Here is a 24,426-nt window from a genome sequence, read left to right as displayed (position 1 = left end):
CTTGTGCATATGTGCAGGTGTGGAGGAGTTTGGTTGATTGGGGCCGCACCTCATCCTCAATCAACCTTCCCCTTCCTGTCTCACCACACTGACCTGAGCTATTGTCCAGCTACAAGCCACTATGGAGTGCAGCACCTCACCAAGCATTAGCATTTTAATCACAATATGCATGTAAACAATGCAGTGTGACATGAGTGTGAAGCTTGTCGACAAAGAGAGAATGTGTCATAAAAAATGATGCTATTTTTCTAAAAAAAAAAAAAAATCCATCACAATGGAGACCAAAAAACAGAGAACATCCACCCGGACAATATGATAACAGTGTTCTTCTCGGTTAATAAACATTATATTTTACTATACTTCCTGCTTCAGCTCGCCTGCCTTATCTTTCTAACATTAATTTGACTACCTTTCTAGTTCCTCTACAGGCTTTCCAACAAAATGTTTATCCACACTAACTAGTAACACTTAATTCTTATGGCCATGCCATAGTTTTTCTTCCTAAGATAACTTTATTTTAACTCTTTTATATCAAGTAATTCAGTAAGTCATTTAAGATGAATTAGTAACAGTAGCACAGGAAACAATTCAAAAAAGCCTAAATTCTCTTATGTGTAGGGCTTGTGTTGTATTGCTGTGTGTGTGTTTCTATGTGGGCTCCACACGAGACTGCTTACTGTCAATCACCTGACACCCACGGGGAGAAATGGAAATCTCTGGCAGAGATATATGTCTGCTTCACATCCATGTTTGTCATGTATCTGGAGCCAGAATGTAAACTTCCATTTATTTACTTTAGGCTCGGTTTGTTTGTTTTTTACATATTAAAAGCAAATGTTAAAACTTTTACTTTTATAACAGGAATTTTAACTGTAAATGGTATTACTAAACATATAAATTATAGACGTTAAATTTGTCTCACTGAGACAAATTGTACATAAATTGAATAAATACTAACTTCAGATGCCTATACTAGCTTATAGCTTGGTTGGTATGATCATGTATGATGAAACTTTTTGCATTATGCTTAAATGGCAAATATGACCAACACAAGCATTCAGGGCGACTTAAAGCATGTTTGTGGCAAATGTAAATTCAACATTCACTGTTTCCTGTAACAAATGTCTGGATCTTTATCTAAAAAAATGCTCCTCTGTGTTCACCAGCCAGTAACTTTGTCTGTTTTTAGGTGTTAAGAAGTTATGTGTTGACTTACGTAGCACTTTTATGATTTTGCCTGTAAGTGAAGGTGATGAGAGTCAGTTAAGGTGCTGAAAGGCTTGTCAGAACTTATAATAATAATTGTCGTTCACTGCAAGCGTGTCGTGTACATGCCACTGGACCCATTGTTAATATAAAAATATTAGCGCTGTTTTAAGCAAGCATTACATTTTATATATTTTACTTATTTTTTAGGATTCTATTTCATTTCACACAGTGTCTGCTTAGCTACTTATACTGAGGGGTCTAAAAGCATTTGGTCATGGTTCAAGCAGAAACAAGGTAGCTGGGAAGTTGTTTACACAGAAATTTATGTGTTTTGTCTTGCCATGTCATAATGTAAACCCTCCTGAAAGAAACACTGACATTTGGCAAGAGGAAGATGCAGGTTCCTGCAGCTATAGTGAAAGAAATCCCCTCACTTACATGAAAATCAGCCACTTATAAAAGGAGGTGTCATGATTCAGATGACTCTAGTGCCAAAGAGTTATGACCTGGCTTGATAAAAGTAAAAAAAAAAAAAAAAAACATAACCAAGCTAAAAATATGCAGCCTGTCTGACTGAAGGCTATGAGAAGGAAGATGTGATATCCTCCCGTCTTAAAAGCAGTCTTCCTCTTTCATGCCATCCCACTCTCCGATTGGTATAACAGGTAATTAGTGGTGTGTCATGGCCCTGGGGAGCTTAGGAACAAGGAAAAGGTGGGTGAAGAAAGAGACGGGGAGAGTGAGAGAGAGATTTCTGATTACCTGACAAGTTAGGGCTGGAAAGGCTACACTTAGCCCATTAAAGATTTTTTCTCCAGCATGACATTTGAGAGCAGCTGTGAAGCCGCGCGCCACCTTGCCATTTCCCTGTACACTGGGCATCCATTTAGGGACAGGGATGGAGAGAGAGAGAGAGAGAGTGAGAGAGAGAGAGAGAGGGGCCACCAGGCCATCTCAGCAGCACAAATGGATTTCATTCACCAAGGTGAACTATAGTACACTGATAAATGCACTTCCTTGAATGTCAGCAAATGTCACCCGAGAAGCCATTTGCCACCGTTTTAATAGCTTCCCTAGACTTACCGAGGGAGTGACAGAAAGTAAGAAGGTGAGGTGAGCAAAGGAAAATGATGAGTCACATTGAGTGAGAGACAGATAAAGTCAGGGGACAAACAAATGCACATATGCACGGCAAGGCACGGCACAAAACGAACGGATTAAGGCAGGGAGAAGGAGAAAGAGAACAGATGAGAACAAGGTTGGGCTTTTGTCACTTCCACATGATTAAGCAATTAGCTATTTGAGATGTCTCCAACAAGGTGGTGGAACCAGACAGAAGTGGCTATTTAGAACTTAATCCCTCTCGCTTTCTCGTTCCCTCTTTTCTCTCTCGTCGTTGGACTTATCTCCTCATCTGCGTGTGTCTTTTCACCTGCGCATCCTTCTGCTTATTGATGTATTTTGCAATGTATTTATTTCTGTCTGCTTTTCTCTTTCTCTGCGTGTACGCACATACATATACAAGCACAGGCACACACTCACCCTTGTCTGTTCAAGCGAGAGCTGGCATCATTAAGTGTAATGTGAGAACCTGCAAGTACAGTTGAGGCCTCTGCTTCCTGAGAACTGTCACACAACAAGACGGGATAAACACACTCAGTCACCTTGAATGTGTCGGTTAAATCAATAAAGGTAAAGCACACTAATTGCTGTTAGTTGGCAGGTTATCATTGTGAGGCTGCTGACTAACCTTTTACCTGTTGCTTTGAGTTCTTCTGTGATCAAAAACTAGAAGCAGAAGGTTCAGCTTTCTTATTTGTGCTTCTTTTTTCTGTTTCTCTTCCATGTGCAATCCTTATTTTCCTTGCTCTTATTTGAAGTTTTATATTAAGTATGAAACCTCATTTTGTCTCCATGCACAACTTTTCTGTGCATGCACAAGCGCTTTATGCTTGACTTTAGTATGAACAAATACAGTGTGTGCGAATGTGTGTAGGTTGTTTTGACTGCATGAGGACAACGCTGGCTGCAGCCAATCCTAATCCCCCATTCATTTCCACCAAGCAGTTGCTAAGGTTACAAATTACCTTTGGTGCTGGTAAGTGGTTTCTTTTATGACACTGGACGCCCTAATCCTTTTACTGAATACATATTTCATTTAGGATTAGCACAACAACGGATACAGTTGTTCTTAGAATATTCCAACTCCAGCTCTCTGTTTTGTTCATGCTCATCAGGTACACCACTTGCATATCAACTCTGACTCTCATTTAAAATAACGGAATAAATTAATAAATAAGCCTTTTTTTTTATTTTAGTCTGCACTTTCTTTTTCTCAGACTAGAGTTATGGGAAAGCCTGAGGGAAGTGAAACTCAATCAGCCAGGTACTGTTAGATAAGTAACAACAAGGCTTTTATCGGGTAAACAATCGATTAGACCACATTATTCTCTTTTACAGATTTCTATGGTGTGTTCAGAGTGTCTTTTTACAGATGCCAACAATGGAGACTGTTTCTTTTCTTTAATACACACCATTTTAAAGCTTTGGATTTAAAAAAAAGGAAGGAACTTTTATGTTTTTCAGGAACTGAATTTCCCTGGTTGAAAATAACAAATGCTGGTTTTAGCCGATGGCTGACATACTGAGAATATTTTATGGTGCCTGAGAGGTGTCAGGGGGGCATAACTAGTAACAAAACGAGTAGATACAACTTTATAATATATTTTTATTTTTAACTAAAGAAACATAACAAAGCTCAGATTTGAATACAGTGAAGGCAGAGAATACAAATGATGTTTATTCATAAGGGACATGCCTTATACAAAGACAAGTTACATAACCCATAAAACAGCCAAATACGAAATGCAATGCAATACATTTTAATACATATTACATAGAAAATTAAGCGTGCGACGAAGCAAATTATAAAGTGTTTGTTTGGTGAATGAACATCAGTCAGTTGGAAATGCATGTTAGTTGTATGCAGTGCAACTAAATGCTGCATCTGCATGTTTTGTAGGAACAGTTAACACACTACTATCGCATGACATGAGAGCTAAAGAGTGCAAATACAGTAAGAGCTACACCAAAAAAAATTGTTTTGGGTCTATTACCATGTGGGGATTTTCAGAGATGCAGTGCCATTGTTAATTTTACAAGTTCTGTTTTCTTCTTCTTTGTTAGAACAATCAAATCATTTGCAGCCTCCAAGTCTTTTTGGAGGGGAGACTTTATAAACGGTCTCTTACAGTTGATCCCGATGGAAATGAAAGTGGGGATAGATTTTTTAAAGATCTTGCCTGAACTTGAATGCTCCAGTTCTCCCAGTTTTCAACACTTTTTTATTGACCTGGCATGGTTATTAGGATTTCAATCTGAGCCTTGGGCAGGAAATTCAAAGCCAGAGTTTGATGACAGAGATGAGTTTGTGCCTCTTTCTTCTGTCTTTCTGTTGTGTATGATGTCAGTTTTCTTCTAAAGAGAAAACAAATTTGAAGGCTGACGTAATAACACTCAAATACAGTCAGCTGGCTGAGATTACACTATCTCATTTGATATCTAACGCCCCACCTAAGTGCCTGAATAACTTACAATTTTGATAATTAGCTGTTGCTTACTGACTGACTGCCTGGCTGCATGACTGACGGCCATATTGACTGGCTGCCTGTCTGTCTGCCATACTGACAAACTGGATGACTATTGAGGCTCAGTCCTGCTATGTGGTGAGATCATCATCACTGGCAAGTGCAACAAAAGACTGATGGGAAGAGGCTGTCTATGTGTGTGTGTGTGTGTGTGTGTGTGTGTGTGTGTGTGTGTGTGTGTGTGTGTGTGTGTGTGTGTGTGCAAGTGTGTGATGGCTTCATTCCTGTATCAACACAGTTCTCTCTGTGGATGAGTCAGTAGGCCAAGCCTGACCATCATCCTCTCTCATCTCCTTTTCTCTGTCACACACATACACAAGAAATCAAAAAGCTCTCAGCACACACACACACACATACGCACACAAAATGTAGGCTTGGGGTGAAGTGGTGCTTAGAAGAAGCGAACTTGGGGTCAGGGTAGAGAGAGAGACAAGAGAAGGGACAGATAACACTTCTGTGGGAGACACTATGTTTTATTTTCAGTGCTTCATAAATGGCTGTTTCCATTGACTAATCCTGCAATTTTAAACCCTGACATCTCCTCTAAACTATTCATAAACTACTCCACATTTTACAATCATATCATAGTTTTATTTTTTCCAGGGCTGACTCTTTTCTTCTGCTTTAAAGCACGAGCCATGAGATAAAGAAAGGAGCAGACACAGAGAAGTGACAGAAAGAGCAGAGCCAGTGTTAGGAGGAACACATGGGGGAGAGGATTTAGTGTAACACCCAGCTGTCTACCTGTCTGTCTGACTGAGGGAAAGTGGGGTTTTCAGTGTAACACAGAGCCAAGCTGTTCTCCTCAGCGGCGGGTAAAAGTATGTGTGTGTATGTGTACTCTCCTTGCTTGCTTGGTCTCAGGGGCGCCATGGTGAGGAGGAGATAGGCAGACGACCAAATTCTCTCTCTGTCTCTCTCACTCTCCTGTCTCCAGTATAGATGTCTCTATATGAACACAAAGCGAAAGAGAGAGGATGAGAGACACAGAGAAAGAGAAAAACAGAGGGAAGGTAACAACAAAACAGACCCTCTCCATGCCAATGCAAAACCCCACTGTACCTCTGTTGGTCTCTCCTTCTGTTTTTGTCTTGTTTCTGTCAGATGAATCTCAATCCCCTGCTTTGAGGATATATGACTTCTCAGCTCTTTCTGTTCTTACAGTCTCTCTATTTCTTAAGTATTTTCTCTTTTATCCCATTTCTCTATTAACCCCTTTGTTGTCCATCTTTTTATCCCACCATCTTTTCTTCCCCTAAAAAAGGGTATATGAGCAGTTTTATGCATTTGTTTATTTATTTTGCTTTTTAGATTCATCTATATGTAGCTGTTCTCTTTGTTAATGTATGTTTTTACATATTTAATCTCACGGGTTATCCTCTATGTGAAATTATTGACTACATGGGTTTTTTTTTTTAGCAATATGTGCAGCTGAAAATTTGTAATATATGAACACAAAGATTAAATTACCTTTATTTTGGTTTGTAAAGAGTAATTGTAAATGTTGTATTAATGTATTTTAATGTGTTACAGTAAATTAGATTTACTCTACATTCAACTGATGTATTCTATTATAAAGGGACAAGGTTAGTTTCCATTTCTTTACATAGTAAAAATATTGTTGATCATGTGATAGTATTTTCCATGTGTACATGTCTTTTTTGTGCTAGTTTACTTAAGTACCCTGCTAGTTTCCCAAACCATGTATAAATCAATTATTTAAAGCAAATGTGACACCAAACTGGTTTTAAAACACGTTTTTATTGTTGTTTTATTAACAAAGCTGTAATAGAAAACTAACTGCAAAAGAAAAAACTTTTTCAATATGGACATTAAATATTTTCCTTGTCTTGTATAAAAAACTATTTTCAATTCAGATCCCCTTGTTAAACTTCACAAACTAGAAAAAAGAAGCTGTAAAGTAAGCTGAAATAGCACCTACCTGCCACCTGCAGAGACAGAAGACACACAAGAATAGAGAGCTAGAATGGCAAATACAATAGAGGAGGAAATTTTATCATATACGGCTTCAATGATTAATATTTTACGTGGTTTCTCAAGAGAATAATCTACATCATATAGAGATGCAATTTCCATAATGCACACATCCTCATTTCATTAGAGGAAAACTCTATAAAATGGTTAAAGGCCTGAATAATGATGCAGCGGCAATTAAAATGGCGGATAACCCAGCGGACCTGCAGGCAGTTATCCTTAATGAGATAATAATAATCTCTGCTCTTTTTTTCTCTTTTAACAACTTACATCATTGTCATGCTGCTTAAATATGGTTTATGCTCCGGATTCATCAAAAAGAAAAAGAAAAAACCTTGATAAGGGGCATAGGTGGGAGACTGTTTTGTTCATTATGAGGGAGGTCGCTGTCTTTTTTTGATGACAAAATTTATTAATGATCAAATGTTTTTTAAATAAAGTACAAAGAGTGCATGGGAACCTCTTTATTAGGTGAAACAGCTGAAGTTATCCTTTATTTTTTGTTATTATTAATCTGATTCTTGGTGTACAATAAAAGTTATTTTTTTTGTTTTTGATTTTATTTAAAAATGTGTCAGCTGTGATTCTGGAACAAAAAAACCTTGAAAAAATCTTGAAGAAATATGATAAACTGAAGGGAAAAAGGGCTGAACAGACAGCCTGCATGTGGGGATATAAATAGACGCGAGACTTCACAAGTCCAAACACAAAAGCGTTCTCAGGGAGCAGAGGAGGGATGCAAAGTGCTAAACTCACCAGCACCCAGTGACGTGGTGATACTGGTCGTTTTCCTGCCGGGGGAAGATTTAATAAACGCAGAAAAACAAACACGGTCTGTGCAGTGACGGGGTTGTTGCGAGGTGAGGACGGTGGCACACTGGACACATCCTCCTGTAGGAAGGAAGCGGAGTTGTGGAAAAAAAGCAAACAGGAGCCACGGACGGGTCTCTTTAACCCCGCCGTGAACTCGCGACCCTACCGTCCGACTACTTCCCATTACCTCTGCACGACATTTAGCCCACATACCGCAGAGCGCGCGCGCACACGCAGCATTGTGTGGGTCTGTTTGGATGGGGTGGAGGGGAGCAAGCGAGGGCGGCGGCGTGCTGTTCATGGAAGGGTCAAAAGAATGAAAACTACCGTGTTCACAGGGCAATTACAAAGTGCGGACGCTGGATGGTCTGTGCAGCCTCAGCCGACAGGGAGAGAAAATATTAGGCTGAAGCAAAAGGATTTCTTAAAAATATTTTTTTTCTCTCTTTTGGCCAATATTAAACTTAAAGTTAAATCTCTTTTTATCTCATTTGATGGTGGATTAAATGGGTAAAATCAACATTGAGTAAAAAACAAACAAAACAAAAACAACCCGTTCTGAAATTTGGAAAAAAACTTTCTTTTTTTCTTTTCTTTTCTTTTCTTTTCTTTTCTTAACGTCTAATTTTAAATTTTATGATAACGCAAATAGCCTGTCTCAAACCTCATTATAATCTAGATATTATTGCTGCATAACAAGAAATTTATCAAAAAGAAAAGCGTCACTATTTCCCAATCCAATCAATCTAACTTAAGGCTCGTTATGAGCGTGCTGTACTAGTGCCCCAGTGTGAACTTATCTGAGTGAATATTATGCAAAGAAAAAAGCTCGTTTGGATCTTATTTTGCTTAACAACTAAAAGTCGTATTAAAGCAATAAAATAGTGACGCCTTTGACGACTCCCGTCAGAATTAATTGCTCTGCATACTGCCAGACTGTTTCATTAGGATGTTTACAAATCTGTCATTAGCTGTAAAGACTAATTATGGGTAAAGTATCAATAACTTTAAGCAATTGTAAATTTAATATTCATCTAATTTGGACTATATAATATTAAGACGTTCTGTTGCGCATTTTTACTTACTGTTCCTGTGCTATTCCGGGTTTATCACACGTTGTTTTGCGACACTTACAGTCTATTGGACATTAGACAGCTTTATCCTATCTGCTGAAAGGCCAGCTGATACGCTACTGTGTCGAGCTCGCAATTTCAATCTATAGTGTTTTCTTCTACATGGCTGTGCCATAAAGGGTTAGGTTCTTTTCTGTTAGATGTATATTTTTTCACATATATTTCTTTTTCTCTGATATATAGTCTGTGTCTAATGCTTTTAGATTATTTCGTCTTCTGATGGAGTAAAGCTGCCTCTAAATGTTAAAAGATAATAGGTTAACTGAGTGGAAAGGTCGTGGTTGCTTAAGAAGAGAAATGAAGCGGCCACAGGAGACACGACGGAGGGCAGATCCACAACTACAGCTGCCACACATGAATGTTTGATAAGCGGGCGGGATAATGGCTCCTTAAATCAGTCAAACATAAACATCTCCATCACGCTCTGACATCTGCCATCCATAATAATCTAAACCTGAATAATGAATGAACAACAACAAAAACGCTGAAATATCTCAATGCGCTATAAAGGAAGGCGGATATAGGTCAAGTTTGTTTTGTTCGGTTTATGTTAGTATGTATGTGCTATTACAATACTTGCGGTGACTGTCGCTTTGTGGCCTGGGTGTCACTTCAGGGTTTTTGTATATGCGCAAGTAAGCTGCACAGAAAAGATTGCAGGTCATATGCAGGCTCCACTGATTTCAGCAGCGTGTGTATGAGCCCAGTGCATGAAAACATTATGGTTTCAGTAGTAAGGAGTGGGTGAGTGCACAGCCCACTAACCTGATACAAACTACTGATACTGCAAAAGCCAATCAGCCTTGTGTGGAGGCAAAATATACCCCCCACACACTCGGATAGGAAATAATTCGATTTTAGGAATAATAATAATAATAATAATAATAATAATAATAATAATAATAATAATAATAATAATAATAATAATAATAATAATGTATTTGAGCATTAATAAGTTAAACTAATTTTAATGGCAGGCTGAAAAGTAAAAAAATAAAAATTGAGAAAATAAAATATTGATGAGATTATATATTAACGGTATGATAGAAGTTGTGTGTCTAATTATGGGCATTTTCTATTTAACCTGTTGCACCTTTCCTTTCCTTTCCTTTCTCCCCCTCCCCCTCCTAGCTCTCAGACATCAGCTATTGATCCTGGGAGTCAAATGGAGATGGGTAGCCTACACAAATCAGATTGGACTGGCTCTGTTCACCCGTGAGTAACCGGCTCATCGGTCGCAGCATCCCTCCGTTATTATCTTGTAAACTAATATCTAGTTATAGGACGGTTAGTTCCGTTCCCCGTTTCTGATTGGCTGCTACGGTGACGTATTCGATAAACACACACCTGAGACTGCGTAAAAACAAAAGTCACTACACCTACGCCTAATCTGTTGCCTAGCAATAGATTTATGTAGCTAAGTTTCGGGAACAATTAGGTAAATAGTTCAGCAACTTTTTTTCTTCTTCTTTCCCCCTGCACACTCAGATGAATGCAGGTAACTTAAAACACCATGTAGCTGCAGTTTTGTCTACTGGGTATTCCATTAAACTTCTTCAAAGGCTGAGTGGACAAAAAATATCTATATATATTGCAGACTGTACTTACTAGACTTTGCATAAATATAAGTTACTTCGGGGTAAATATTTTGGACGATTTATGTTCTCCAAGTGAAATAATTATATTTAAGAGTCGTCTAGTAGCCTTATCATGAACTTATATAAGGCAAGTCTGTTTCTCAGAGACTTTTTATTCGTTTAATTCATTCAAATAAACTTTAATATGCACCTGGGGCTGTCGAAGCAGCTGTGTTGTTAACGTAGTTATTTCACATTAATATTAATATCCTTGAAGTGGAGTCCAGGTGGGAGAGTACCCTTAGATTAGTTTCACAAAATCCCTTAAAGTCAAGCAAAGTAAACGCTATAGTTGGCGAAATGATTTTAATGCAAGCCAAATCTACCCAAATATACAAGCAAAGTAGGTAAACTTCTAAATGCGATTGTGCCTCACATAAAAACCAACCCATATTTCTACTTCTGCCAAGAAAAAAACCTTCATGAGCCAACTTTGTGACTGTTCTTTCTCTGATATGCTACCTTCCTGCTTGCCCGGGCACTCTGTGCACGAATTGTTCTCCCCAACAATAATTACAGCCGTGGAAGCAGACAATCCCATGCACACTGAGCGGATATGACATGGCCCACCTCTTTTACACTTCATGCCTACCTCAAACTTGACTTGGGGGTAAACGGGCAATCGAGAGGAGTAATGTCAAAAGCTGCAGTCAAGGAGAGGAGAGGACAGGGGAGAGAGAGGGGGGGAGAGCGAGTAAACCAAATAATGCCGCAAGCTAAGGAAGCCTATTTGAAACAACGGAAAAAGCCAAAGGATATTAACATGTTATTTGATCCTAACAAAAGATTAAGAATAAACGGGAAATTTATCTAGATATAAAAACAAAAAAAACACACACACAGAAACCGAACCAAGTGCAAGCTCAGTCACAATAAACATTCAAAAAAACTCCACACAAAACACAAAAACCTATGACAGTCCAAAGGAAACAGGATATGTGTTCATTGTTCTAAAGGTGAGCTTGACACGAAGATGATCGTTCTCCTAAACTGTAAAAGAATTCATGGAAAATGGAAAATTTAGTTTAACAAGTTATAAATTAAAATTAAAATGTGAGCGAGAAAGATGCATGCTTCGCTATCACACAATCATCCAAACAATCGGCATTTGACACGGAAATATGGGTTAAACGGTGACTGTGACCTTCACATAGTCACGCGAAAGGGGAGGGTGGATTACTCAGTGTGGATCTATAGATTTCTTACATTACTCTATTACAAACTGAAGCATTAGAGTATTTATCCACTGAGGAAATTAGGCTCTGTAGGTTTTGTTGATGATGAAGGGCTATTCTATTGTAAGAGAGGCAGCAACTACATGTACTGGAGCACTGCATACTGGTTAAACGTATGGCAAAATCCAGCATCTTATATTGTGGAATGCAATGTAGGTAGATGACAGGTTAAAGGAAAATACAAAATTTAGATTGTTAAACCACGATGTGCTGCCAGAACAATTTCAGGTTCTTGACATCTAAAGTCTAAAGTCACTGGAAGGACGGGCCACAGTTCTTCCAAAAGTTCTTTGCTCATTTGATGTTTTGTCAGTCGATGTCTGTGAAAGCAACTGCATATGATTCGTATGATTTTCATACTCTGCAAGCCATCCAGGGAGCTCTCATGAACTTTGGATGGGGGCATCATCATCCTGGAATGGTCCACTTGCATCAAGACAGAACTGTGTCATAAAGATAAAAGTGTTCACTCAAAACAACTCTGTATTAATATACTGCAAATGTTCCCTCTAAGGGGACAAGTGGAACCAGATCGTGCCAGTAAAGCGCACCCCACAGCATACCAGAGCTGCCAGTCCCCTCACTGAAGGGTCAAGAGTTCATGTTTTTTTTCTTTAATATGTCACCTGTCTGTATTTATAAAGCTTGTCTTATAAAATAGATAAAGAACCCTAACCAGGCTCTCAAGCAGCCACAATGTAAATGTACTTCACTGAGTAAAAAATCTTGTGGTTACAGTTTTATTCTGTAAAAGTGGAAAAGAGGTTTTAGCACAATGTTTTAACTATCAAAAGTAATACTGCAGTTATTTAGATTACACTTATCACTGATGTACTGGGATTTTATTGCTGTATAACTGCTGTGGAAGTAAAACATAAAAACATAAAACATGCATGATTTCCCTCTAAAATGAAAGATTAATTTTTTTTTAAAAAAACCAGCACAAAATGAAAGTATTAAAGCAAAAGTACCACGTGTTCAGTATGTGAGTATTTAAACTTTCTGTTATGGATGTACTGAGTTTACCTGTATTACGTCAATGAAAAATTAACTGGGGGCTGGAGGTGAAAGCTGCATCATTACATAATATCTTCAAATGATCATGTATTTGGGTGTAAAATATTCTTCTTTAGGAGTGCTACATAGCTATAGTTGTCAAATCAGTGTAACTTAATTGAAAACAAAATAACTGCATGAAAGTTAAAGAACTTTTCACCCGTCTTATGTGTATTTTTTTCTCATTCACATCTCTACTACCATATCACTAGCTCGCAAATAAGTGGCTATTTCATTACTGAAATGTTAAAATGGAAAAGGTCATCTGCGGAGCATGTGGCCAGCCCAGCAGCATCTGAACAGGGGTTAAAAAGGCACTACGTGGCCAAAGTGTTGAGTAGCCTCGACTGTGTGCATGCTGTCTGTGGTATCCACATCTCTCACATTAGTAAGCTTTGAGAGCGACCTGTCAGCCACAGTAATTACAGCTTGTCAGCTCCTGTGACACCGGGCTAAAGGGCCATCTCCGCAACTCCTATCTGCATCTCAGAGACTGAGCGCTTAATCAGTCTAGACAGGCAAATCCAAAACAGTCAGATTTTTTTTTTAAATGTAATTCTGTACATATTTTTTTTTAAAGTATCAATCTGGTTATACCGTTAGCTCTATACAGGACCGAATACAGTTTGAGATCTACACATGCAGATTAATGAAGATTCTTCAGGGGTTAGGTGCTGGGAGATAAGAGTGCTGTGAGAGTAGGGGCTTGCTTTGCTTTAAAAAATTGTTCAGCTGTTTAAAAAAAAAAATAGGAAAACGTATAAGGCAAGGTGAGCATCATATGTAGCGCTTGGGGCAATGCATTCGATATGCAGCCATTATATTTATTTCTCTGTGTCTCTGTCTCCAAATCAGCCTATCCACCTGGAAGAGTGAACACGAGGCCTCCTCCAGCGTTGCTGCGCTGTGTCATATTGCCGCACATCTGTAACACGGAGGACCAGGCGCCTGAGCGGTTAAACCGCTGCTAGAAAGGGCGCCATGAGAAAATGCGCATTAAATACGATGTTGACGGTATGAAGAAAGGGATTGTGTAAGTAATGGCATTACTTAAAACCCTTCTTTTCCCTTTATAACAGATATGGAAATCAAACTGTTTTCTGTCACTTTTGCCAGCAGGTGACAAAGTGCCAACAACCGTGAAAATATAGTTTGGGCAACTTTATCACATGCTGGCTGCTGGTGGATGTAGATTTGGCTAAAAGAAAAAAAGGTGTACATTATCGTGTGCAAACATATTTTACTTTACTTTTCTGTTTATTTTATCTTACAGTCTGTCAGATAACCACTTCTCAAAGCTAGAGGGTACAAATGCAAATTTTCTTTCGCAAACGAAGAATCAAAAGTTGGATTTTGGTTTTAGTCCTTCCTAAAATTTGGTGTTCCCACCTGTTTTTTTTTCTTTCTTTCCTTCTTTCTCTCTCTCTTTTTAATAATGACTGGCGAGGAGGGAGAGACTAGACGAGTCTAATTGATTTTTAAGTGGTGTCTCTGTGGTCTAGAAGAGCAAGAGGGGAGTCCACTTCAGGGAGCTGCCAAACTCCTCTAGTTTGTACCTGAATTGAGGGGCAGTGATGTGTTGCTGATGCGGCTCAACAAGCCTCACTAGGGGCCAGACGAGGGGTGGACAGAGGGGCCAGAGCCCGATCTGTGCTCGGTGCTCTCGTGGGGGATGGAGGGTGATTATAAATGAACTTACTTCTGCAGGGGCAATAAGCTGACATGTCAAGCCTCATTCACCAAACAATAGAAGACATATGGTTTGTGATACGTGCACGCAAACACAAACACCCTCTTACGCCTATGTCTTGTCTCAGAACACACTTCTAATGACTGTTTTTTTCTTTATCGATTAAAAACATTTTAAATAAATATATAGCCTACGTATAATTTTACGCTGTAGTCCAATATGTGTTAATCTACATGGAGAAAAGCCTTTTTGCACAAATTTAAATATATAATGAAAACATTTGGATTCCTAACGTCATATTCAATGAAGAGGAGGCTATATGTACCCACACACAAACATGTGCACACGCACATACACACTGCATGCATGCATCATAGAACCGGGCCTGCAGAGAAAAAGCAACACTCCCTGAGTGAGCGGAAGAAAAGGAGGTGGGGGAGAGGGAGGCCGGCTTGCAGCTCCACTCTTCCAGGGTCTCACACACAAGATCCGGGCGCACGGCTCCATTGAGAACGAGGAGGCTTTTGCATGGAGGTTCATTAGAAGTAACGAGTTGACACAAGGTAAATCTTAATGTTGAGGCGCCTTTCTCTACCGGCCCGGGGAGGAGCCCTCATTAACTGTCGCTAACAACCCGTGTAAATACACTGATTGGACAGCTCCGATACAAGCTCCCAGCCCTGCCAGGAAGTCCCCCTAATGAGACCACACAATAAAAACAATAAAAGAAAGGAGGGAGAGAGAGAGAGGGAGAGAGAGAGAGATGTTAAAACTTTTGTAAAAGCTTTACTATTAAAGTTGGAGCCACGTTTACAGATCAGTGACATTTGCGGTGAAAAAATGTTTTAAATTCAATCATGGCGTTTTTCTGTTTCTTTAAGTTTAAAGTTAGACACTATTGTGCGTCGTGCATGCATCTGCAAACGTAAACAGAGGTTTTGCCTATTGCTGATGTGATCACAAGTTGTTATTCAGTGGCTGTTTTAAGATATTGCAACCGACTTAATTGTTTTGGCGCTTGAGTTCACTATGGAATGAACCAAATCGTAACAGCGTCACATATGCAGGTCTAATATTAATTTTTTTAATGGTTTTAAAAAATGGAATGCAGTTGTTAAAGCTGCTGACTATATGCTTTAATCGTATTTTTGCACTGCAAAAAATATCCAATTTGTTTTCATTTCATAAAAATTTCCTCAGATGAGGTAAAAAAAAAAAATCCAGTGACACAAATTTTATGCGTAGCATTTTTTTTTTAAAGAAAGCGGTATAATATTTCTAAAGAAAGCGGAGTTTTGCATTTCTTGTACTAACTCAAAATTTTCACGAGAAACTTTAAACAGAGGCAGACAAAGTTATATCAGATCGAGATGTCTCCTTCTACATCCTTCTCCCAAATGTATGATAGAGACATTCATTTTCCCAAAAATAACCCCGTATTTTTAAAACTCAGTGCTACATTAAATGACACCTTTAGACTGATACTTTTTACAGTGTGGGGAGAAAGCAGCGACTCCGTACCCTGGACTAGCCAGCAATGGGATGGAGGCGATTGTGCGCCCCGTCCCGACAGCATCACACATCAGCTCTGCAAAGACAGATCTCCCCGATTCTCGGTGAGAGAAAAGTCAGATAACACCAAATGTAACTTTTCTGATCTAAAGGATAGATTAACCTCATATCAAGGTCTGTTAAAGTTTTTCTGTTTAATTCCATATTTTTGTTTAAATAAATGAATTGTCCGCAAAAATAACGAGTCGACAACGTCGCAGACGGAACTTACAGACGTTGCAGCTCGATTTCCATCCTACTTTTGGACAAACTGACCAGTGAAATAACCGTGAAGCGGTGCCATCTCCAACGACAGCTTCCAAGCTCAAATGGTAACCGCTCGTGGACTGGAGCCAGCTTACAGCCCTGCAGGAGACAAGAACGAGCAAGGTGGGGGGGAAAGGTAATTCCTAATATTCTGAGAGAAAAACACAAGCGTTGAGTTTCCACGTGATTAAAATAAAATTGCATTTCTCTGTTGGCAGGATAATAATAAATGCATCCTCTGGCGCGTGCGAAAATAAATTCAGCAGAAACTAGACTGCCTTGTTCTAAGAGAAAAGCAAAAGAGAAAACCTTTTTTTTGTACGTACCAGTCATTTCTCCAATGTGTCTGTGTAATGTTGAGATGAATCCAGGATGGAGCAGTAGGCACATGTGCCTCTCCTGTGTTTGCCAGGGAGGGGTGTGCTGCCTTTTCTGGGAAGCTTCTGCCAAACCGGGGTCAACGAGGGAGCAAAAAATAAAACAAGACCCTTTCTTTCGTGCCTTCTCTTTCCCTCTTACCTTTTACAGTCAACACCTTTTCTTTCTTTCTCTCATCCGGTCCCCTTCTCCCTCTCTCACTCCCAAACGTGACGTAACATCAGCTTTGTTTATTTGCTCCCCTTATTGGAACAGACAGAAAAAGAAAAATAACTACTTATTGGAGATTAACGAACACTTTTAGACGCAATATGTTCCGATAAGACTAACATATCGTGGTCAATGAACAGTATTACCCTATTATATTAAGAACTTCAAAAAAACAAAAAAACAAACAAAAAAAACCCCACAGTAGTAACTTGTTTTATTTATACAAAACTTTTCTACACAAAGTTTGACATTCCATTTAACGCTCAGCCAAAAGCAATGGGAAGCGAGATCCGGCTGCTTAACAGACACGGACGCCTGTTCCTGCTTGACCAGCATATTTCCAGTTTTTTAGCATGCAAAATGCTGTTTGTGTTGTCTTGTTTGGAGGTTTAGGCTGTAAGTAAACGGAGAAGACGCTAAATGCTCAATGTGCATTCAGAGCTCTCGTCCCCCGCTGCTAGGAACATTCAGCAAGCTCTCGGATAAACACACAATTACGGCAGGTGAATAAACTTGTTTGGGAGGTGTTAATTACATGCTTAACGTAAACAAAAGCCATGTAAAAGAATGTGAATTACCAGTGGCTTTTCTCCCTCAATCCCCATTCAGGTTTTACATTTCACCTCTAGTCTTTTCTAAGAGTGATTTCCGAATTGCCTGCGAGGGCTACTCCCAAACAAGGCTCCTCCAAAACATAATGCTACATAATACCTGCAGCCTTGGGTTGAATGGTGATCAGCTAAATTGGTACACCAGGAACCCGGTCAGGTAGGAGGCTTTGCATATTTGGAGAAATGCTGCTAAGCCCGCACTCTCAACTTCATGTTGGGGTCATGCATGTGTGTATATGTGTGTGAGAGAGAAAGAGAAAGAGGAGGGGGTATAGGCTAGGAGGTTAGTTTTAACACCAGCATGAAAATACCAGCCTTTACTTCCAGTCCACAGAGCTTTCCAACGGGACCAATTCAAGTGCCACTTGGAATTAGTCCTCCCGAGGTTCGTATAGGACAGCAGTGGACAGGTTTGATCCCATACTCTACCCTGCCCCCACACGCACAAACACGCGCGCAAACTCCAGAAGTAACACATGAACCAAACGCCTGACCCTGCTGCAAGATCATCACAACGCCCACTCTGCATCACATACACCTCCAGACACAGACACTCGCAGCCCACTCCTGCACGCACATGTTCGCACGAGTTAAAGCACTGCTTTACCTAAAACGCGTAATAGTGCGCCAGTGTTGGCTAATTGCTCGGCGGCAATCACGTTGTTTAAGCGCGTCAGGTCAGGTTTGTGGTGGACATAAACAGGCAGCACTGACTATACATGCACACTGAGGTACTCACTGTCCCTCCAAGCTTGAAGTCGTTGGTCAGCCGGGAGAATGTGCAACTCGGAGAGAGGAAAGGGAACGTTTTGAATTCCTGAATGATTTTGTAGAAAGGCGGCTTAGGATCATTATGTCAGCTTTGCTGAGGGTGGATTAAGCGAAGTCTAGATTCTATGCCCTGTATACGGCTCTTTCACAATGTGAGCACTGTTCGTGTTAGACTGAATTCACACTATTTTAACACCCTATAAGCTCTGTCTAAATATGAAGCCGGTTTAGCCATAAACATGAAAATCACACCGCCGTGGCTACCACTATAAGCCGAGTCCTATGACTGAATGTGGACATTGATCATGTCCTTACCACTAGATCAAATAAATGAAATAGCTTTTATGTCCCCAAGAAGCTTTCATGTTGCCATTTGATTGTAATTCCAATACTAGCCTAATAGTTTTAATTAGAGGGCCGGGCCATAAAAAACGCGATAAACTGTTAAAAGGGCGATGCCACTGGCAAATTAGTTTTCGCACTACAATGCCGTGATCTTTGTTCAATCAACACAATGCTGCGCGTCGATTTTAATTTGTAACAATAAATTCTGTTGGTTGGAGAGAAGGCAACGGGCAGGGGGCCAGGACTGCACCCAGCGTCCCAGAGGCAGGGCCGGGGACAGCAGGAGGGGGAGCGGCATCACTGCAGTATACCCCCGGACAAGTACCCACCCATCACAAAGTGACCACACAGAACAGCTAGGCCGAGTAAAGTCATGCGCAGATTATGTCATAAAATTGCAAACATGCAGTTTTTTAAACCATCGACGGATCCAGGGCAACAAACAAACAAACAAAAACAGAAACAAAAGACAAAAAACAAAAACCCTCAAAGGCTTAAGGGACTACACCATATTTTTTTTGTTTTTTCAAAACAACAAGAAAATGTAAAGCGATCACATGTATCTATGAAAAGGAAAATGTAACCCAGAAGACTAACGCTTCATTTCCGTCGCACAAAAATGAATGGAGTGATCAAAAGATTCTAAAAAGTAGCTACTACAGGAAAAACTATACAAAAACAATGTGCAAATTGACTCGCTTCTATTCAAAACGTGTATTCCCGAGTTGCAGTCATTGGTTGTCCATTTGTCACCCATTTAAAGCTCCCTCTGCCTCCCTCCCTCCCTTCCCGTCTCTGCTAAGCATCTCCAGTCTACATATCTTCTTTAGCTTTAACGAGCCTCGTTAAGATCGCAATAATATTCCACCCTCTAATTGCTCATTCCATTCAGCAGATAGGCGAGCATTGGCTTGTGCCTGATGCGCGCGATGCGGTGGGAGGGTTGCTGTGGAGATCGGAGACTCTGATAACCCCCCGTGCGTGCTGCACAAGTGGTGAAAGCCTCGCGCTACGTACTGGCTAATGATTGGCACGCTTGACAGTGATTGGCAGGGCTGCCATGACAACGCTACAACGACACCAAGAAGACCAATAGAAAAGGGAAACAAAATGTTTCAATGCTACACTCAACGGCGGATTTAGGGGGGAGATATTATGAGGCTGGTGTCATTAGGCGATAGCCATTGAATCATTCAATCTTTTTTACTTGCCGTATTTTTCGGTTTTTCCCTTTTTCTCGATAATTTTCTTTCTCTCTCAGGTCATTTCCATGGTTTTCAGATCCCCTTTAGAGCTTTATCCCTCCCATTTCTTCCTGCCAAACTTCGCTGATCGCCCTCTGCTCCTGGCGAACAGCGCTCCCACCACCAGGTCTCCAGAAGACTTGTCCATGTTTCAACTACCGACCCTCAACTTTTCCCCGGAGCAGGTGGCAAGCGTCTGTGAGACGCTGGAAGAGACCGGGGACATCGAACGGCTGGGCCGCTTCCTCTGGTCCCTGCCTGTGGCTCCGGGAGCGTGCGAGGCGATCAACAAGCATGAGTCCATCCTGCGCGCTCGGGCCGTGGTGGCGTTCCACACGGGGAATTTCAGAGACCTCTACCACATCCTGGAGAACCACAAGTTCACCAAGGACTCTCATGGCAAACTGCAGGCCATGTGGCTGGAAGCTCACTACCAGGAGGCCGAGAAGCTCCGCGGTCGTCCCCTCGGACCTGTCGATAAGTACCGGGTACGGAAGAAGTTTCCGCTGCCTCGAACCATCTGGGACGGCGAGCAGAAGACGCACTGTTTCAAAGAGCGGACACGGAGCCTGTTGAGGGAGTGGTACCTTCAGGACCCATATCCAAATCCCAGCAAGAAAAGGGAACTGGCTCAAGCCACTGGACTCACTCCCACACAGGTCGGAAACTGGTTTAAAAACCGGAGGCAAAGAGACAGAGCTGCGGCTGCCAAAAACAGGTTAGTGACTTTTCTGTATACCGTCGAAACACGAGTATGCACACAAGTTTGTCTTTAACGCACATTCAAAAGAAAATACGAGCTTTTTAAAGCCTTATATTGCGATTGGAGACTGTCTAGGAAAAAGATAAGTCTGGCTGTCAGGTGGAGGGAGTGCGCTGCGGCGACATTTTGTTATCAAATCCGGATAAACGTCGAAAATATTCCTTTTGTAGATCTCCAGAGTTCTCCTAAGCATAAAAACTTATGCTTTATCATTATTATTATTAAAAATGAGCTTTTAAACATTTTTTTGCAGATTGATAATTTTTAATGTATTTTAAATTGAATGCAAATTGTATTTAAGAATGAAAAATACAATTAATCTAAAGTTTGGAATTTTAAAAAACTGACTAATAAAATAATACAAACACAAACTACATTTGTTGTCAATCTTGATAAGAGATAATTGAGCCGAGTTCTTTTTAAACAGAAACACCTTGTTTGTATTTTTACAAGAGTGGAAGTATTCTAGCAACACATGAAGATTATTGAATTTATATTTAGAAAAACCATTGGCTGCAGGATTTGTTTAATTTCACAACTATTTCGCTTGTAAAATTGTAAACAACCAAGTGAATTATTTCAATCAGCTGAAATAAAAACAGAACAGTGTTTTGTTTTCAAATAATTATTCTAAAGTTAAATCGTCTTATCTTTACATTTAAACACATATTAAATTGTTAAATTTAGTAAATGTATTTATTTATTTATGTGTATTGATCAATGTAAGTTCTTAATTCAAGCATTAAGCGTTTTAACATCAAATGTTGCTTAGTGTTGTTGAACTCAACGATTATCTCAAAGGATAATAACGATATTATTGATATCTGAGCATGCGTAGAGAAAAAACATCTGAAGACATAGGCTGTATTCATAACATTAAGTGTGGTATCATTCCATTGAAATGCCATAATTGATTAGAAAATACTTTGGAGAGCACTAAGCCATATGAACAGTACTCTAATATTTTTGCTAAATGAATAGATATATTTCCAGGCTGACATTATCCCCACGCGATGGAGTTATTATCATGAGTGGATTGGAGATAAACATTTAGGATGATTGGAGTAACCTGGATCTCGACGTCACTCATTCATACACGTCCCCTACCATCAGACTAAAACACATCTGTGCCAAAGGCTCACGGCAGTTTGTCGTTGTGAGAATACCCATATTTTATTTCAAACAATGATATATAATTATTTTGGGGTTTTAGGCGTGCAAAGTCCTGTTGATGAGCATGAATACACGTGTGCAGAATGAAGAAACAATAATAAACACTGAACAAACTCAGAGCAGTAACATAGATTTCCAAATGGAAAATGTCTTCAAACTGCCTATATCAAAGACAGCAAGTTGGATTTGAAGCTTTCCTGCACTGGCAACATGGATCAGTTATATTCCAGAGTGTTGACTAGGACGTTGATCTCTAAGAAAGAAAAAAAAGTTAAAAAACAACAACAACAACACAGCTCTAGTACATTTCCTCCAACATTTGGTAGTCTAAATAGTGATGTGTTTTGTCCCCTGAAAGCTGGCTATTTGATAAAAGCACGCATGCATGGCTGGGGCCGGCAGGGGGAAAGAAAGGCGAGTTTGAACCCCTATTTTGCAGGAGGAGGAGGGGAAGGGGGACATTCTCAGGTCTAATTGCCATTTCTCTCATTTTTTCTCTTTTTTCCCCCCCTCCTCGTTTCTTTTCTTCTCCAGGCTCCAGCACCAAGCAATAGGACCAGCCGGTATGAGGTCCCTCTCAGAGGCCGGTCTCACCCCTCACAGCTCGGCAGAGTCGCCTTCAACCGCGGCAAGTCCCACCACCAGCGTTTCCAGTATGACAGAGAGAGTTGATACTGGGACGTCCATCCTGTCCGTCACATCCAGTGACTCGGAGTGCGATGTATGATACGGAGAAAAAACACACAAAAACAAACAAAAAGAGAAATATTTACAGGGAAAATGGACCTGAGAGGAAGAAAAAAGACTATGAAATATCGCGGATGAAAAAAGGACCGATTGATATAAATATTAAAATAAAAAGAGTTAAAAGCACGTCGGGTTTTTTTTTGTTTTTGTTTTTTTTTTATTATTAAAAAGCGCTTTCAAAGGACCCACGCCTCCCCCTCCTCTTCATCCCCCCACACCACCACCACCATACTACTAGACTACTTGCATGATGGTTTTTTTTTTATTATTTTATTTTTGATTTTGTAATCAGGGAAATAATCCTGAATGCAAGATTTTCCATCAGGAACATCGATCAGAGGGAATAAAACAGATCGTCTTGGTGTTTTCGTCGCACCTTTTCCCATCTCCGGTTCTAGTCCAAGTGATGATGATGATATGACGGTGAAGCAGCCGCCATGCAGACAAGATGCAATCCTGTTTTTACTTTGTGTTCATCAGACAATCATTTTAAGTCGTAAGCACCTTTTTTTAATACACTTCTGTCACTGCCTGTGGGGTACATGGTCAAAAAATGTCGAACAGAACCGTTTATGACTGTATCAGAATTTTATTTTTATTTTCGAAATTTTATATTGAATTATGTATATCTCAAATAATGCGATCATTCTCCCGGTCTGTAATATACGTGTAGAAATATGCTTGTACATAATTATTGCTCTCCCCCGTGTCATCCTCTTTTCTATCCCTTCCTCACTTTTCTTGACTTGGTGTTCCTACATAAAATATTTGTCAAAACTTAAAACTGAAGTGCTGTAGGCGTTTTTGTTGGTTTTCTTTGATTTTTGGTGGGTTGTTAATGGCAAAAAACAAAAAACAAAAGCAAAAACATATATATACTCTTCCGTCCACCGGGGTCACTCTGAGCGCTTATTTGCCTTTGCCAATGTCATTTTCCTTTCCTCGCGTAGTTATTATGTGTCTTGTAGTTACGACTCTAAAGATCAAACGCACTATTCATTTTGCTATACCTCTTTGCATGTTGATGTCTGTATTTCCATCCGATTACGGATAAGGACAGTGATAAGTGGCTAAACACATGTTCATATTGGATCATTATTGGATTGTGGAAGCATTAATGCTCATCGTGGCTTATCCAGCCTCGGAGCAGGTTATGCAGTCAGGGGGCTGGTCTCACCTAAAATTAGTTTGATTTCATTTCAAGTACAGTGTTAACTCAGGATTTAATTATATGTATCGTCCTGGCGTAGACAGCTTGGTCGTGTGCAGCGACAAAAGCGGCACAACGCTGTAATTCAATTTTAAGTTTGTAATTTTATTTTCCAAAAGAAGACGTCTGCTTTATTTTATGATTACACCCCTGGCTCAAACGTATATGATGCAGGCAAAATCGCCTATATGACTGCCTCAGTCTCCAAATTCTGGCAAATGTCAACGTCATGCAGCACTTAAAAATGTGAGTGCTATTTCCCCTTTTGTTTACCGTTGCTAGTGAATACAGAAATTAAGTAAACGCGCCATTAAATGGGCTAATCACGATGGGACTCCTCCCCTGTCCCAATCTCCCATTGTGGCCCCTGAAAAGAGCTTTTCTTCCTCGGACGAGAACCATTTCCCCCTCCAAAAAAAGGCTTTCTCTCCTGCAGTCCCTTTGCATCCAAATCCCCAACCAATTATTCTGCAGACTAGAGCAGATTTGCCACAGGACACTGTTGCACGAACTGCAGTTTTGGTGGAAACACTTTCTCAGAGATTTGTTTCCTAGAAGCAGCGCTCAGGCTCTCCCCATGTAAATGTGCTACACGCAACTCTGTGATACGAATCGAGTCTGTGAGTGCTGCGGTGGTGTCTTTAGTAACAGAAAGTATGACAGTAGCCACTGTTTGGTACGGAGAAACCGCAGGACTTTCAGAAACTGAACACTGGCATAAAACCTGCGAAGAGGACTCCA

At 40.1% G+C, this 24,426-nt stretch overlaps 1 protein-coding gene and 1 long non-coding RNA gene across 2 annotated transcripts; one reads left to right on the top strand and one right to left on the bottom strand.

Annotated features, from left to right (window-relative positions):
- Positions 1-6,598: 6,598 nt before the first annotated feature.
- LOC134640107 (uncharacterized) lies at positions 6,599-19,511 on the bottom strand. The gene is made up of 4 exons (XR_010095403.1): positions 18,172-19,511; positions 16,560-16,853; positions 16,199-16,332; positions 6,599-15,111 (listed from the first exon to the last, which is right to left on the bottom strand). It is a non-coding gene; the product is annotated as an uncharacterized LOC134640107 (long non-coding RNA).
- Positions 19,512-19,685: 174 nt separating this feature from the next.
- On the top strand, positions 19,686-22,575 carry six3a (SIX homeobox 3a). The gene is made up of 2 exons (XM_063491713.1): positions 19,686-20,510; positions 22,263-22,575. The coding sequence occupies exons 1-2, from the start codon at positions 19,819-19,821 to the stop codon at positions 22,453-22,455; spliced, it is 885 nt and encodes a 294-aa protein (XP_063347783.1). The 5' UTR covers positions 19,686-19,818; the 3' UTR covers positions 22,456-22,575.
- Positions 22,576-24,426: the final 1,851 nt, after the last annotated feature.

This window comes from Pelmatolapia mariae, linkage group LG13 (assembly GCF_036321145.2).
Source record: "Pelmatolapia mariae isolate MD_Pm_ZW linkage group LG13, Pm_UMD_F_2, whole genome shotgun sequence".
NCBI lineage: Eukaryota > Metazoa > Chordata > Actinopteri > Cichliformes > Cichlidae > Pelmatolapia > Pelmatolapia mariae.
This window is presented reverse-complemented; position numbering and strand designations above follow the sequence as displayed.